Below are 16,979 nucleotides of genomic sequence, written 5' to 3' on the forward strand. Positions count from 1 at the left end.
GAGATTCTTTGGAAAGTTTTTTTTTCTATTTGCGGAAAGTTTTTAATTTTCTTTGAACACAGTTCCAATTTTCTAAAACAAATCCTTGTAAAGACCGGCTACTCTTCTGTGTGTCTCACCCGACTTTCTACGACTTTCGAAAGGTTTTTAAGGAACCTCCGGAAGGCATTTTCAACCTTTTTTTTAAATTGTTTTCTTTCTCGAAAACAACTCTACCGAATCTGAGGTTAAATGTTTCATCAACAGATCGTGCAAAGTGGATCTTCTCTGTTTAACTGGTGTTACCCTAATTTTTTGGTGAAAAATAGTAATGGCCTTGAGAATGTACAGATTTGAAATTTTGACTTTTTAGAAGTTTTTGGACTTTTCTCGAAAACTTATTTGCCGAATCTGAGATAAAAGGTTAATTGGTAAAAACAAGCAGTAGAAGCAGTCATCTACGCCCTTTTGAGAAAAATTAGTCAGATCGTTTTTTGGAGTCTTTTATGGAAACCTACCCTGCCAAATCTGAGATACAGGGTTCAATAGGAAGATCAGGTTCTAAGAAATTTCTCTGCATAATGGTTACGCTCTTTTTTTTTGTAAAAACGCAATGTTGAACTTGGTTAAGTCCCAGTTTTGAAATGTTTCGAGTTTTCTCGAAAATTACTCTGCCAAATCTAAGATTAAAGGTTCAATCGAAAGAATGTGTGCTAGGAGTTATCTCTGCATAGCGGCTAATCTGCATAGCGGCTATTTTTTGACTTTTTTGTTTGAAAATTTATGGTGCCAAATCTGAAGGTTTAATCAAAAGAACACGCTATAAGGATATCCCCTGCATAATTGAGTTTTTCCATTTTTGGGAGGGAATCCGCTATGGACTTTGGAATTTTTGACTTTTTACCGCTCCAATTTTGAAATAATGAAATTTCTCAAAGGGAGATATTTTAATCTCCCCTGCAAAAGTGTGCTCACCATACCTTTAACCATCAGCAAAGAGCTTGGAAAATGTTCAATTTCGACATTCCGTCAATTTTCGAAAATTACGCATTACCTTTTGTATCAGTACATTTTTTCTAAATGTTTTCAAACAGGTGCCCGTAGCTTTGACTGCGCCTTGAGTGCTTAACTAGCCATGGCGCAGAAGCTAGGACGTGGCGCTTGATCTCGAGGCTTGGGGGTTCGATTACGGCGCATAGCAGAATTGTTTTGTTAGTCCTACCTTTTCGTTCCCTTTTTTTTTTTTACCTTTTGACCCTTTGAGCTATTTTTACCCTTATCTTGCTTGTGCTGGCGAAGTTCAGCTCCGCCTTTGCGTTAAAAAGACTGAAATATGCACTAACCCGCCATAGGTCATCTGTGATTCAGTACTTATTCTGTTTTAAGGCTTGTTGGCGCAACTCATGTGCTCAGCTCAGCCGTCGATATTTGAAATAAGATTCGATATTTAAAGTTTGCTGAACGTTTTCTCAATTAATTTTGTTAATTTCTTCCTAGTGGATCGGGAATGGTTATCTTTGAAACCAGTTTTTCATGCCAATTATATCAAAAATTCTGAAAAAACGTTGTCTATGTTTTTTTTATGTTCATGTTGTGATGTATTATTTGTCTATAAAAACGCTATTCTTTTGCTAATAACAATATCAAACTCACATTGGTGCGTGGTTTTAGTTCTTAAATAGAGTAACAGCATGTGTCACTTGGAAGAGACGATATTTTTTTCGGAAGAACGGAATTAAAATGACTTGCTATCTTCGTCAAGCAGATTGATTGAATCTACCTGCAAACCATTTCAAACGTACAATTTGTTTATTCGAAAATATTTATTCGAGAAAACGATAACTACATCCGGAACTCGGATGTTTTTATGTACCGGATTAGACACCACGAGGAGGCTTGTGAGGTCAGACAATTTATCCATATGTTTTTCTTATTCTGGTTCGAGCTGCTAAGAAATTGTATCTAAAACTTTCACGTTTAAACTTTATGAGCTACCTAAACACGTGAGCGTGATGAGAGGATCTTGGAAAGGTTATGCGATTTTTCGGTGTTTTTAACTCTATCTTGATTATTCCTCGCTCGAACATACAAGTTCATATCTTGAAAATACAAGCTGGAATTTTCAAAGCCTCGCTAAAGCTTCGTATAAATTTAATACCCCGAAAAATCGCAAAACCTTTCAAGGATCCTCTAATCACTCTCAGTTGAATATAGTAAAATACCAGCTAGCGTTTAGGTGGTACATAACGTTTAGAAACTTCTCGTTTACAAAAGAATTCTCGTATCATAAAATACTCGGAAAAAAATATTTTTTTTTCACGCTATTTTAACAACAAAGTGACATATTCTGAGTCTGATAACGCAATAATAAAAGCAAATTGATTAATTTGAAACTGTTTTTTGCAATTTTCGCTGAAAAGCACGAAATTTTTCCCTGTCCAGACATTTGCGTCCCAGACATTTATGTTCCGGCAAAAACTGACAAAACTGCTCCAATACATTTGGTTCCCAAAAAAAATTGTCCCCAATTTGACCGGGCAATTGCCGCGCTAGTTAGCGACTAGTTTGATTGGATAAGTTTTTAAAAGGGGGGTTAGTTCCATGAGGCCTTGCAACTGTGCGATTAGACCAGAATTTTTTTGAGTACCATATTGCTCAAATCATTTACACATACCTACACAATAACTGCCTCATTGATTGTTTTTTGCTAAACGTAGGCATGAGTGTCATTATTTTTGCTCTTGAGTTCGTGTTATTAATTGAAATCCATATGACAAATAAAAACAACGAATTGCGTTCATGCATACGCATACTTCGAACATCGAATTTAAAGACACCTCAATTTCGTGGCATTATGTTTTGTCTACTTGCAGTGGCCGTGCGCGTAGTTTGTAAGAGAACGTCAGTATTATAAGTTATAGTCATTTTCCGGATCCAGTCGATATTGAGAACGGAAATTCAGAACAGCCCTCAAAATACGACCAGTCGTTGCACATGAGCCACCGCGTCAAACGATTCTCTCTGTCCAAAGAGACATCAACAGAGGTACTGCAGCAGTTTTCTCTGGCTAATCGGCCAAGCAGAGTACCGTTAACAGAGCAAAAACATGAAAGACGGTCCAGCATTCAGGAACCAAAATCCTCGACTTATTTTGAACTGCCAAAGGTGCTGAAAGTGACACAGTGGCAAGCGCTTCCTTCATTTTGACTCTAGACTTAGTGATACGAAGCGAATAATAGTTTTCGCTACGCTTCCAAATCTAGATCTCTTTTTATTGGTGTTGATGATTGGTACTGCGATGACACCTTCTATACGGTACCGAGTGTGTTCTGTCAGATATACACTATACACTTGCGTTCAAGTACCACTTTCTTGCCAGTAAATGACGTATATACTGCTTTTCAAACTCTTCAGAAGACATGCCCAGAGACAGCCGACCCAATCTTCAATTACTTTTAGGACATTTACATTGGTCGACACGAAATTGAGATTGTCAAAATACCAGATTCGACATTGAAGCTGGAGTTGTCATCAACGTTTTATAACCGGGCGTCCGAGAACCAACAATGCTGTTGAAGGTTGGAATAGCAACTTCGTTAAACTCCGGAACACAAGCACTCAATTTTTCTAAAGCTGGTTGAAAGGTTTCAGGTTGGACAAAAAATGCTGAAATCTTGATTGAAAGTATATGTGCTGGGCAAACTCTCGTTTAAAAAAAAACTCTTTATGTCAAGTTTGACAAGAAAATTTTGACAAAAAGTTAATTGAGGTCTATGACCCAAATAAAATTCGGATTTTCCTAAAGGGGGTGCTGCAGCGTTAAGTAACTTTGATTCAAACTCGATTTGTTTTTCTAAGCTTATTTTGCATAGCAGTAAAGTTCAATAATTTTTCTAAGTTGAACTTTTTCCTAGATTTTTTCAAAATTGAGCGAGACACGTTTTGAAAACGGCAAAGTGATCTATGTAATCAGGTTTTTCCCATGCCCTTCCCTTTTAGCCCGGACGAGTCTACACATTTCGTTTTTATCCCCAATTTACCCTATTTGGTTTTTTCAATTTGAACTTTCATCCAAATAAGAAAATTCTTCTTGAAACTTTGACTGCTCCGCCCGGCCTAACTCGCTTTATTATTTTTTCTAAAAATTGGGTTTTGATTTGACTGTTCTAGGGTTATTTTTTACTCATAGAATTTTTATGTAGAGCAATAAAAACCGCAAAAAATCAAAGCTTTGAAGATCACAGGGTCCAATACAAAAATTAATTTTGCGAAACAGTTTCGGACACTTTTGTCTGGGATATAAATGTCTGGTACACTTTTTTGAATTCCGGACTGTTTTGTCAAGGACACAAATTTCTATGCACCAATACATTGTGTGTTCATTGTCGCAGTTTGGCCGAATTGGCATTTTTCAAACCCCCACAACTTAACGAAAAATGGTCACAGGTAAAAATCGAACTTTTTAGCTGAACACACCTTTAAGAAGAATGTTTGTAAATTTTTTCAAAACTGACTTGTTAAAAAGTCGAAATTGGGCTAGAGGAAAAAATACCCCGAGCACAAGTTTTCCGCCATTTTCTTTGAAGCCGGAACAATTACAAGAAACTTCACGGAAAGTGAATAGCTTTGTGACTCAAAAGAAGCGTCAGTTAACTTCGACGATCATCATATTTGTTTGCTTTTTCTCCTTGTTTATAAGCACCTATCCGTTATAACAATTCTTATTTTCATAGACTTGCTTTGAAAAAAGAGAAGCGAACAAAAATCAGAGGCCAAGATTTAAACATTTCAGTGCTGAATTTTATTGGTACCACAACATAAATTTTTGTGGCCAATACTGTCTAACTGTCAGAGGTGTACAAACATTTATTTTTTCCCTGGTCTTTCATTTTTTCAGTTTGTAACGACAAATTTTCAGCTTCTTTTACCGACTCAATAAATATTGAGCTTACAGAGGAGAAAAATTTTAGTAGCATCTAAAGGTATAATTTATCCACAAGACGAATTCGGTTTACAAATAGCACCGGGGCGTCTTTGGTATCTAATGATACCTTTAAAGCCTGGATATTTGGGTCTTGTTCAGCTGATTTGCACGCAAAATAGATATCCCCATTCATTTGATCTGCTGTGACTCGACAAATTTTTTAGTAATCTCCAAACAAGCCAGAGTTAACGGATTTGAAACAAGGAAACATATTCTGATTACATATAATCGAAATTCTCAAATAGCCTAAAATTACTAATTTTAAAGTTTTTTTCTTAGTTCTAGATTTGTTTTGATGAGAATTCAAAGATTTAATTACAGGCAAGTGTCATAGTTTATGCTAAATTAATTTAAATTAAATTAAAAATTCCAGCTAGCATTATCAATGACATTTACAGCAATAATTTTTTATAGCAAAATTTTTTTGTCCACCTAGCATCAACGCTAGGCACAAGGCCCGTAAGATGTTGGCCATAGATAAACAAGTAATTAATCAAGTTGGCTCAAATTAATCATTTAACGACAAAAATGATTGCTTGTTTTAACTCTTCTGTAAGTTTTAATTAAAATAACTTTTCTTTTATTCACATCAAATCATACTGTCAAACTATCGCAGAATGTTCTATTGATGTGTTAAGAAACTTGAATCGTGAGCACTCGTACTTTTTTTTCACCAAAGCGAGACATGGAAGGAAAATCATTTAACAGAGTTTTCTTCGATCAGAAGTTTTGCTGATAGGTTTCCAAAGAGATCCACTGTCAAAGATCCACTGTCAAAGATCCATTATAGAGCGAATTTTTTATGCGTTCACTCTTCACTCGATTAAAAATGAAAATATTTTAAAAAAATGATGCATTTAAAAAAATCTCAAGTAGTTCTGGGCTTTTTGATTTGGTCGGAACAAGTCCTTGTGTTTGCACAGCAACCGGGTGTTGTTGTTTGAACCAGTTTTTTTTTTTATCCTTTACCTAAAATGTGCCTTTAAAAAATGAATTTAGCTATTACGAATAATATGAAGACAAATATTTAAACTTCATTGTTTCTTTCAAAGAAATAGTTTCCGGTAATCGGTAAACTTAAAAAAAAGAATCTAAATCACATTTCAAATCTAAAATTCAAATCCTTTTTTTTTCTGTATTGCATTCGAGGTAAAACTACTGTTCCTTTGTTGTAAAAATAAATAAATAATTAATTAATTGTCGTTCCTGCGATTCGCAGAGGATCTATGAAAGGCTTTGCAGCCTGTCTAAGATTAGTCAATTTCTCTTATTTCCCCACATTCCAGACTGAGTTATTTCGTTGAGCGAAGCTCTGTTTTTGCAACTCAAGGTCGTTTTTTTGCGTCTAGAACTATCACGTGGTACCACTATTGCAGCCGAAATCGGTCAGGCTGTGGTAGACCTGAAGCTGGAGGTGAAGAGATAACAGATTTTTTAAAGATACGGCACTTGTATTCTAGTGTGAATCGACCAATAAACGAGAGCTGATCAATTTGTTACCTAAAACTGCTGGTGCGCCCTGGTTAAGTTACTACTTGAAATTTTTTGATTATTTTACGGGCTGACAATTTTTGCCTCAGACGCTGGCAACACGAGCACGGGTCTTGATAAGCCTAGAACCACAGACCTCTCGACTAAGAGGCAGACACTTAGCCACTTCACCATCGTTGGTTCTGAAAAGGAATTGATTTCTAATATATGTGTGACTTTTCCTATAACCTGCTTTGTGTTTTCAGTTATTGTATAGTCCCCTCGATTGCCCCTACGATTGAGCTCTGTTCACAATGGGAGATGATGAAGATGCCTGGCGGAAACTTCCCACCGAGGAGAAGATTCAACACAAAATGTGGAAAGCCAGAATGGATGGATACGAACAGCTCAAGAAAATATTCGAAATGGCCGACGAAAAATCACCCGAATTCGCAAAATTTCAGCACTACATGAAAAATCTAGCGGTAGATGCTAATGCTTTTGCACAGGAAAAAGGATTGGAAGCCATTGCTGTGTTCGTAGAAAACGCGTCATGCGCCGGTAAAACTGCCAGCGAGGTGGTTTCTGGCGTTGTTGCCAAAGGTCTGGGGGCGAGACCAAAAGCGAAAGAGAAATCAGTGGAAATATTGTTAATGTATATTGAAATCGAGAAGCAGGAAATTGTCATCGAGGAACTGAGCAAAGCTTTCTCCCACAAAACACCCAAAAATGTCGTAGCCGCAGTTTCAACGGTTCGAGAAGCCCTTGCTGCTTTTGGCAACAAAGTTGTCGGCATTAAACCCCTCTTGAAAATCATGCCAGCTCTGTTCCTGCACAAAGACAAAGTTGTCCGAGATGAAGCGAAGCAACTCGCGATTGAAATGTACAAGTGGGTTAACATGGCTGTTAAACAAGCCTTAAATGGGATACCCCCTCTTGCCTTGAAAGAACTGGAGGAGGAATGGGCAAAAATAGGCACCGTAGCTCCTCCCTTGCCGACCAGGTTCCTCAGATCCCAGGCCGATTATCGTGCTAAAATTGAAGCGGCTGCTGCAGCTAAAGCAGGAGCCACTTCATCCTCAGGTGACCCCGGAGCTCCGGTCGCGCCTGTCGAGGTTGTTGACCCCTACGAGTTTATGGAACCTGTTGATATCCTATCGCAAGTGCCTGCGGACTTCTTGACACAACTCGAGGAAAAGAAGTGGTCCATTAGAAAAGATGCTCTGACAGGGTTCAAGACGCTAGCGTCCGCACCTAAATTACAACCCGGAGATTATGGCGACATTGTTCGCGCTATGAAGAAAATCATTTCGAAAGATTCGAATGTCATGGTGGTCATCGTGGCTGCTGAATGTGTTGCAGCGCTTGCCAATGGACTTCGAAAAAAGTTCTCTACTTACTCAAGTTTCGTATTCGGTGCTATTTTGGAGCGGTTCCGAGAAAAGAAACAAGCAGTTGTTGACTCCTTGCGTTTAGCAGGGGACGCTGTCATCAAAACAAATAAACTGGAATCTTTCATGGAAGATTTTCTGGAGCAATGTGAAAGCAAAAGTCCGAACGTCAAAACAGAAAGCTTACTGGTGTTCAAGCGATATATCTTGGATGTGGCAAAACCAGCTGAAGTTCCCAAGTCTTTGATTAAACAGCTGATGCCCGTATTGAAGAAGCGCATGGATGAATCCCAGCCTGAGATTCGCGATGCCTGTTACGAATTAATAGCTTCAATCTGGAAGCTAGCCGGAGAGAAGATCATTATGCCGTTTATAAGTGACATTGACAAGTTGAAACTGGATAAAATCAAAGAGACTTATGAAAAACTGATCGCTAAGCCGGAAAGCGAAGAGGGCAAAAAAGCTGTTGAGACACCCGCCGCTCCTGTGGCGGCTGCTCCTCCAAAAACCGCTCCCGGAAGTGCTCGAGGCGGTGCTTCAAAAGCCGGTGGGTCCGCTGCAGCGAAGAAAAAACCAGTGGCTAAAGAGGCACCTAAAGAGGTTATTGAGCGGGAGTTAGACGACGGAGCTGTTGAAAATATCAGGGAAGAGCTTTTTGTTGAGGATATTCGCAAGAAAATGGACAGTGCTAATTGGAAAGAACGACAAGAAGCTATGGAAGAAGTGAAAAAGAAACTAGTTCTGATGGAACCCGAAAAGATGCCCTGCCAAGCATTGGTTCGAATCATTGGAGGAAAGAATAAATTCAAAGAAACAAATTTCAACGTCATGATTCAGAAGTTCACTCTTGTTGCAGAAATTGCACGTCTGGGAAAATTCTCGAAAACAACGTGGCAGGGCTGCTCTCAGCCGATTGTGGACAAGCTGGGAGATATTAAGTCGGGAAATCAAGCGAAAACTGCTTTAACTGAAATAGCTGAGAAAGTCGGATTTCCGATAGTGGCCGAGGATGTTCTAACACTGGCCATGGCGCAGAAGAATCCTAAAAATCAAAGTGAAGCCTTCAATTGGGTCGCGGAAAATATTCGGCTTTTCGGATTTAAAGGTCTGAATCCAAAGTCAATGACAGAAAAGATTAAAACCTGCCTGCTCGCTAGCAATCAACAGGTTCGTCAGGGTGCGATAACGCTAGCAGGAATTATGCACATCTACGTGGGTCCACAAATCAGAGCATTGTTTGAAAGTGAAAAAGCAACAACATTACAAGTTATTGACGCCGAGTTCGAAAAGGTCAAGGACGAGAAACCAGAAACCCCGACTAGAGGTATTAAGATCGCAGAAGGTACTGAAGGCGACGGAGGAGCGTTGGGCCAACCCGCGGAGGAAGAGGAACCGGAGGACTTAATGCCGAGAACCGACATCAGTTCGAAAGTCACGGAGGAGCTTCTCGCAAAATTAGCCGACAGTAAATGGAAAATACGTGAAGAGGGTTTGCAAGAAGTTCAAACTATCATAAAGCAAGCAGCTTTTGTTACTCCTACCTTGGGCGATTTACCAGCTGCGCTTTGTAAAAGGCTAGCAGATTCGAACAAGCTGTTGGTTTCGAGTACTGCTGGAATTTGCGAGGAACTCGCGACAGCTTTGGGACCAAAAGGCTGCAAACAACACTTCAAAACCTTCGCGGCAGCTTTATTCAATAGTTTGAGCGACTCGAAGCCTTCAGTAAGACAATCGTGTAATAAATGTTTAGATGCTTGGGCTTCCAATTGTCCTCTGGCTCTTGTGTTTGAGGATGAAATTGTGTTTACGGCGCTGAAGAGCAATAACGTCAATCTCAAAATGGGTCTGCTAGCATGGCTCGAAAAACAAATGGGTCTTTCTAAACCGCTGCCAGTTCCCGATTTACTTCCGTGCCTGACTCCCGTTTTCAACGCTCTCGAGGACAGGAATGCGGATGTTAGGAAAGCGGCTCAAGCAGCCTGTTTGATGTTCCTAGGTCACATCGGATACGATAAGGTATTCCGACAAACTTCCAAGCTCTCGCCTACTAGTCAACAAGCAATCGCGAAGATTCTAGAAGGAATGAGACCAAATATCCCTGATATAAAAGGAAAATTCAAACCTCCAGCTGCAGCGCCTCCAGTCGTGGAACCGTCGGCTTCAGGGCCGGCAAAATCAGTTGCTTCGAAACCAGGATCTAAACCAAGCACCGCTTCAAAACAGCTCGAACTGCCGTCATCGCCTGGAGGAAGCGACGTGGAATCGGACACTGGGGGTGGCGGAGGAGGAGGAGGAGGCGAAAGTAAGAAATCAACTGGAACAGGAAAACCGAAAGGAACCCGAGCGTCAACTGCAAGGTCACGACAAAGCACAGCTCCTGGCAAGTCAAAACAGGTTGAAGAAGAAGACTTGAGTCCTCCTTTGACTAAAGGAAAGGGAAAAGAATCGAAGGAGCAGCGGCTCAAAGATGAGAACAGTCACAAAGTTTTGAGATGGAATTTCACTGCCCCAACTAAAGAGCATCTTCAACAGCTGAATGAGCAAATGGCCCCTATCTGCAGCAAGTCCATACATGGATTACTGTTTCACGCCGATTTCAAGTATCATATTCAGGCGATGCAGGTTCTAGCCGATTTTTGTCTACCACAGAACAACGAGGTTATATGTGCTAACAGCGATGTGCTGTTGAAATGGTTCAGTTTGCGTCTATTTGACACAAACACAACAGTTATTTTGAAAGTACTGGACTTGAGTTTGGCAGTGTTCAAAGAGTGTTCAATGGATTCACTGGTTCTTTCTGACTTAGAAGCGCAGTCGTTCTTCCCTTACATGATCATGCAAAGAATCGGTGATCCGAAAGAAGAAATCAGAAAGAAAGTGCAAGCTATCGTCAAGTTTTCTCATATTTTGTACCCACCCAACAAGATTTTCTCTTTCTTAATGGACGGAACCAAACAGAAAAATGCAAGAGGAAGGAGTGAATGTCTAGAAGCGATGACAGGTCTGGTTGAAAGTCTGGGCCTGATCATCTGCCATCCGTCGCAAGCAAAAGCGGTGAAAGAAATTGCAGCTATGATTGGCGATAAAGACAATACAGTACGTAACTCAGCTCTGGGATTTTTAACACTAGCTGTTAGTTTGGTAGGAGAAGAACAAACCAAAAAGTGGGTTGGAAACCTTCCCGAGAAACAACAAAGTATGTTAGATGAGAGAATAAAGCGCAGTTTGAAAGCGAATACTAATGTGAATGTTACTGTAGAGCCAGTGCAGGATAAGCTGGTGGGGATGAACCAAGTTAAAGGGATCAAAAGTGTAGCTCCAGGTTCTAAATCAGCAGCACCTGCAAGTGCGAGACAGATAGCTACTGTTTCACAGTCGGTTAGAGCTGACAATGCTTTGGACCAGGAGGAAGAAGCGCTGTTCAACAGACCTCAAACCGCTCCAGCTAATGACGTCCAACCTCTCAATCCGAATAACAGACTGATAAATAATAAGTATTTCAAACTCGATTTCGAAGAAATCGAAAGAGATCGAAAACCAATCCCGTCTATGCCTAAGTTGTATTCGAATCCGGAAGTTGAAGCCCTTCTTAGAGAACCGATTCCAAGCTATACAGTAAAGTCCAGATCATCCAATCATGCTAAGCTGTCAATGTTGACAGGATCGAACGAAGTTTCAGAGACTCTAGGAGTTATTTTGAGCTCTGTAACTGATTCTGATTTGAGTAAAAGCAGCGAGAGTTTAAGCCAGATTGCAACCCTTTTGAAAGACCAAGATCGGAACGTGTTGTTCCAGGCCTCCGATGTCCAGAAGTTAGTTGCTTCCACCACCCTTCAGCTGAAAATGTGCGTAACTCATCATCTGGTCACAGCGTTGCACCAACCAGATAAGCTTGAGTCATGTCAGAAATTGATACTCCTCATAATCGATGTCTTGTTGAGTCTCTTCAAGGTACAAAGATTGGCGCATACGGTACCCAGAGACGAATTATGTGCCTTGATAACGGAGCTATTTGCGACTTCCTTTGACGATGTTTTGGCGCAATTACCCGAATCTGATATGTACAAAAAATCGATCAACTGTTTAAGTTGTGATGTTATTGACAACGGAATATTGAGTGACGTAATTTGTTCATGCCTGAAAATCATGAGGCAGTCTTTGCCTGATAAGTTCAGTGGAGTTCAAAAGGCTGACAAGGTTCTTCAATGTACTCTAAAAAGTTGTTGGCGAGCGATGCGATCATTGGACCACGAATATGTGAACTATGATCAGTTGCCAATCGTCATCGAGTGTCATCACTTTTTGAAGGAGTTCCCTAGCTCCTTCTGGACTAACAAACAATGGGATCAACCAGTAAGAACAGTAAAGACTCTTTTGTTCTGGATCACAAAGTCCAAAGGAGTCGCGGTACTGGAACTGGTCCAACAGATTCCAAACAACAAGGAATCAGAAGTCGAGAGATATGTTAAAAAAATCCTCGATAGTTTCAAGTCTTCCAAGATTCCTGCTGCTAAAGCAACAACTAACGGTCACAGCAAAGGCGAAGATATCACGGGTCTCTCTAAAACTCACGATGAAACCATTCAGGATCTCGTGGCTAAATACAGAAATGGGAACCCTCAAGACGCTTGTTTCAAATTTCTCAGATTCAAACTTGCGAATCCGAATGTCGATACGGCTAAGTTCATCACAGTTTTGGAGCCTCATATTGCAAGATGGGTCAAAAATGTAATCGATAACCCTTGCTACGAAAAACCAAGAGATAAAATCAGAAAATGGCCAAAAGATAAACCTTTTAGCGCCGAAGGGGAGCCGAAATCAGTGGAACATTACAAACAGCTGGTTCAGAAAATGAAAGACACTATGGTAACATGGGAACGTGAAGTTTTGTCTCGGCAAGGCTCAACTGATGCAAGCAAATACGCGTTTACGAATTCAGAAATCATGGCTAATGGAAATTTACAACGAGGTCCGCTTATGAATAAAAGCAGTGCAATAACCAACAGTAACAATCAACTACAATCGAAGTCAGTTGATTTGAACTCACAAGACAATGTAATGATGCGAACTAAAACAGCGATTGGGATCAACAATGACGAAGACGCTCAGAATGTTCCCAACACTTCGGTTATGTCATCTAAAAAGTCAGCTCAGGCTGGATCATCAAGTACTTCAATGTCGGTGGATGTTGATGAGTTTAGAAAGCGCCTGGAAATGATCAAAATGAGATCGAACTTGAATTAATAAACTGTACAATGTGAGGCTAGCGTTACACTGTTTATTGTGATTTTTCCGGTGTGTGGTATGTATAAATTAAGATTAACATATTATAACTTATTTTCGGAAATTAACGGGAATATTTTAAACTTTTGACTCAGACTTTTAAACAAAGTTTCAATTTGTCGTCCTATTTGCTAACATTAATCTCATCCAGGATTTTGTCAGTCTGAAGAATAATTGTCAACTCAGTTTAGAATTGTGCAGCTATTTTGCTTTAATTAGAAAATGCCCATTTGCTTTTCACGATTAATTGATTTGATTCGATTCGATTTTCAATAAATTTTTACCAAGAGCAGTTTTGACTTAGAGTTACTCAAATGCTTTTAGTAGTCATTGAAAATTCAGTTTTCTGATAACGGTCATGCAAACACAAGTTATGCAAACTGAAATATTTACTCAAACTGAAATATTTACTCAGTTGTTAAGTTCCAATTTTTTCATTGTTTTTAAGGCCCTTTATCCACTCTGGGAAAGGTGAAAAATCAACATACGAGCTCTTCAGCTCATTGACGAAAGATTCTGTAGCCTATGCAATTTTTTGTTCTAAAGAAAATTTTTGACTAATGATAATTTTCTCAGTATTTGCACGTAATACGAATTATGAGTGTTTTTCGCTTTGATACATGTCAGTCGTTTTTAGGGGACCGTAAAAACGGCATATAGATAAAACAGCATATTGTATATGAGACACCTTTGCGGGACTCTAAGCCAATGATAATGGATTTTGAAACACAGAAAACACATTTTTTTATTAGCCTCCGGTTCTGCTCAGTGCAGGACCAACCGTGGGGGAGGGAGATGTCATCCATTTTGCCGCAGCCGGTCCCACTTTGAAGAGGCCGATGACACTGGACCCCCCCCCCCCAACCGTGACCGAAGGCCACAGCTGCTCTAGCAAAACACATTCGACTATGTTATTGACCAAATAGCCACACATTCGATTAACCGAGAAACTGTCGAGTTTGATGATTACTGATTATTGGCAAACACTGATTGACGTGCGCTTAAAAACTCGTGCAGAAGGCAAGCACAGCAAAACGAAGCGGAGCAAGCGTTCACTACTTGCGATTGCTACGTAAATTTTGATGTTCTGATTGTCTTTTATCTTGATCGATGAAAGTCATTGGCAAACTTTCGGCTCATCGGGAGCAGAATTTTGGCTCTTCAATACGCTGAACATAAATGTAGATAAAATTGTGTGTATCTCCGAATGCTAGCTAGATTTTATGCCGCTTTATCTATATGCCGTTTTGTTTGCACCGTGTTTTTAATTTTCTTGGATTTATCGTAATCTAAGAAGCTATAAATTTTGGGTTTCATCCCCAGCTGCCGCATTGTATTTTGAAGGATAATTTCTTTATCGGTTTTTTTCTTATCTAGAGCGAGTTTTTTTTTGCTGTTTTCTTCCTGGCATCGGTTTTAACTATAAGCAAAATGTTTTGTTATTTTCCAAATTCGCTCCGCAGTTTTTATTTCTAGTTCGCTAATTTGTCTAAAGTCTGTTGCATCAGTTTTTTAAAATGGTGATTTGCCTCTGCCAATAAATTATTTGAAGTCCCATTATTCATTCTTAAAACTAGTCGTTCTCTGTTCGATTGTTGCTCCAAGTTTGACCTCAAGGAAAGCAAGTCAAGTGTGGTAGCATATTAGCCTTATAGTCGTGATCTGAATTCCGAAAACGTTTCCTCAATTTAGAATCGAGTTGTTCGGCAATCTAGTTCTTCTGTTATTTTCAGCTGGTTTGATCTCTAGTTGGCACATGGTCTTTGAGGATAATTTTTTTACCGGTGTTTCTTATTTAGAGCTAATTTTTTACTGTTTTTCGTTCTGCGCATCATTTTGAAGTAAGCTCTCTAATGCTAAAAATTTAGTGAAATTACTGGGTGGTTTTTGTTTTTGACCATTTAATAATTTGGTATGTGCAGTTTTTTTTCGGTTTGAAGCTTTGAATTTAAGTTTTATTAGTTGTTTTAGTTTCGTATCTTATTATTTTAGTTTTTTTTTTCAGCGAGAGCAAGTGAATTGTAATCGGGTCAAAGATTTTTATCCCGTTAACAATTTTTCCTGTAAATTCTTAAGAAATTGAACTTGCTTTGTTATTGAACCTAAACAACTTATAAGATTCTTCTGAAGTTATGAAATTCGAATCCCGGTCTGACCTTGTTTTTTTCACTATCTATGAAATAGATTTTTTTCTGGGAAAACTTGAGTTGTCGGACTTTTGTTTAACTTCTCATTTTTTCTCTGCTTTGTTTCCAAAGTATGGTATTTTATTCTGATTTTAATCAGTTTTTATAATAATTGACAGTTGTTTTGTTATTTGTAATTTTTATTAACTTGGACTTTGAAAACCTGAGTTGGTAATTTTTAAATTTTTTAAATTCTTCCGAATGGTTTTCATTTATGTTTCAACGGGTTCGTCAGCTTATTTTACATATTTTAAAGTTGAAAATTAATCATTTTGAGTTTTTCGGCGGGATGGTGGTGAAAAAAATTCAATTTTTAAAACTCAATCGCTCTAAAGCTCATGGCATCAAAAGCTCATGGCAATTTTTTGTTTTCTGCTCAACGGGCATCTACCAAAGTAGTATCGGCTCAGTAGTTAAAGCTTGTTTAATGCAGGTGGTTATGTCCCATTTTCTGAAATTAGATTTTTCTTTTATTTCTCCAAAACTTTCACTCTTTTCTTGACATAATCATTTCTGTCACATTTTCTATTCGCAAGCTTGAAATGCTATGATTGCGCTCAGTACTAGTTTCCAGGATGTTTGTTAAATGACTATATGTTAAATAACTCTTGTCTTTTTTTTCTATATGTTTTTTTCTATATTAGCACAGTGGATGAACCAAGAGCAGAACAACATTATTATTGAAAACTATCTTATTGCCATGTTTTTCCCTTGATAGTCCTTTCATATACATTTTCATAGATTGTTTACATTCATGTTTAATTTCATTTGTGTAAATTTTCATTTGTTTAATTTCGTCATTCAAATTAAGTTTAATTGGCTTTTTTAGAGCGTAAATGCAGTAGTGATACTTCATACTACTTCTGCTACCTCAATAAGCAACGTCAATGTCAATGTAGCTCTCATTAATGCTGTTTTTCCCAACAGGAAAACGCAATAATTTTTTATACTGCTGGTAAACCATCCTTCAGCGTCTTTACAATCCGCTCTGCTGCATGTGTTTCATTATCTACTTAAAGTAGGAGAATAAACATCATTTCAAAAATAGAAGAAAACAGCAGCATCGATCATCAGGTACTTCAGAGAAAACAACAACAACATCAGCGATCATCAGAAGTTTTGAGTAAGTAACAAGAGCAGTCCGTCCATCAAAAAATCAGAAAAAGAGCGACGTGACAAAATGAATCGTGAACTGATTTCGTTTATTTTGGTGGCAATCGTGATAATTTGTTTGATCACACCTGGACCGGTTGATTGCATGGGAAATGTCTTGGAGATGGGGAGTGAGTTGTTGACTAAGAAGGAGCAAGGGGGCATGTGGTTTGTCAAGTTCTATGCTCCGTGGTGCGGCTACTGCAAGAAGGTCAGTCACTTTGAAATATCGTACGGACTTGTACTTAATTATCGCAAAATTGTAAATCGTAAACTTTAGGGCAGTGAGTAAATTCTTGTTGTTAAGTTACACTAGTGGACAAAATTAAGCGCAAATTCTAGATTTTACTCTGTAAAATGCCTGTTTTCAATGTACATTTTTGATGTACAAAATAATTGTCAATGTACAAAATAATTGACTAGTCATTTTTTTGGGTGTTAAGGCTATCCTTTTTCGATTAAATTTCGATGTTCTGTGAGCCAAAACCTGTCCGGTTAAGAATGACAAAGGCAGTCCAAGCATTGCGCGACATG

The 16,979-nt window shown here is 38.8% G+C and overlaps 2 protein-coding genes across 2 annotated transcripts in view; both read left to right on the forward strand.

Moving 5' to 3' along the window:
- Nucleotides 1-6,703: 6,703 nt before the first annotated feature.
- Nucleotides 6,704-13,396, forward strand: LOC134850933 (cytoskeleton-associated protein 5-like). The gene has a single exon (XM_063866754.1). It carries the CDS (start codon nucleotides 6,748-6,750, stop codon nucleotides 13,066-13,068), a length of 6,321 nt encoding a protein of 2,106 aa, XP_063722824.1. The 5' UTR covers nucleotides 6,704-6,747; the 3' UTR covers nucleotides 13,069-13,396.
- Nucleotides 13,397-16,125: 2,729 nt separating this feature from the next.
- The window catches only part of LOC134851318 (protein disulfide-isomerase TMX3-like), a 36,992-nt gene continuing 36,138 nt past the window's right edge, over nucleotides 16,126-16,979 (forward strand). Inside the window, exon 1 of the mRNA XM_063867347.1 lies at nucleotides 16,126-16,656. Within this exon, the coding sequence (XP_063723417.1) occupies nucleotides 16,474-16,656 (183 nt within the window). The 5' untranslated portion in view covers nucleotides 16,126-16,473. The remainder of the gene's footprint in view (nucleotides 16,657-16,979) is intronic.

This window comes from Symsagittifera roscoffensis, chromosome 7 (assembly GCF_963678635.1).
Source record: "Symsagittifera roscoffensis chromosome 7, txSymRosc1.1, whole genome shotgun sequence".
NCBI classification, from domain to species: Eukaryota; Metazoa; Xenacoelomorpha; order Acoela; family Convolutidae; genus Symsagittifera; species Symsagittifera roscoffensis.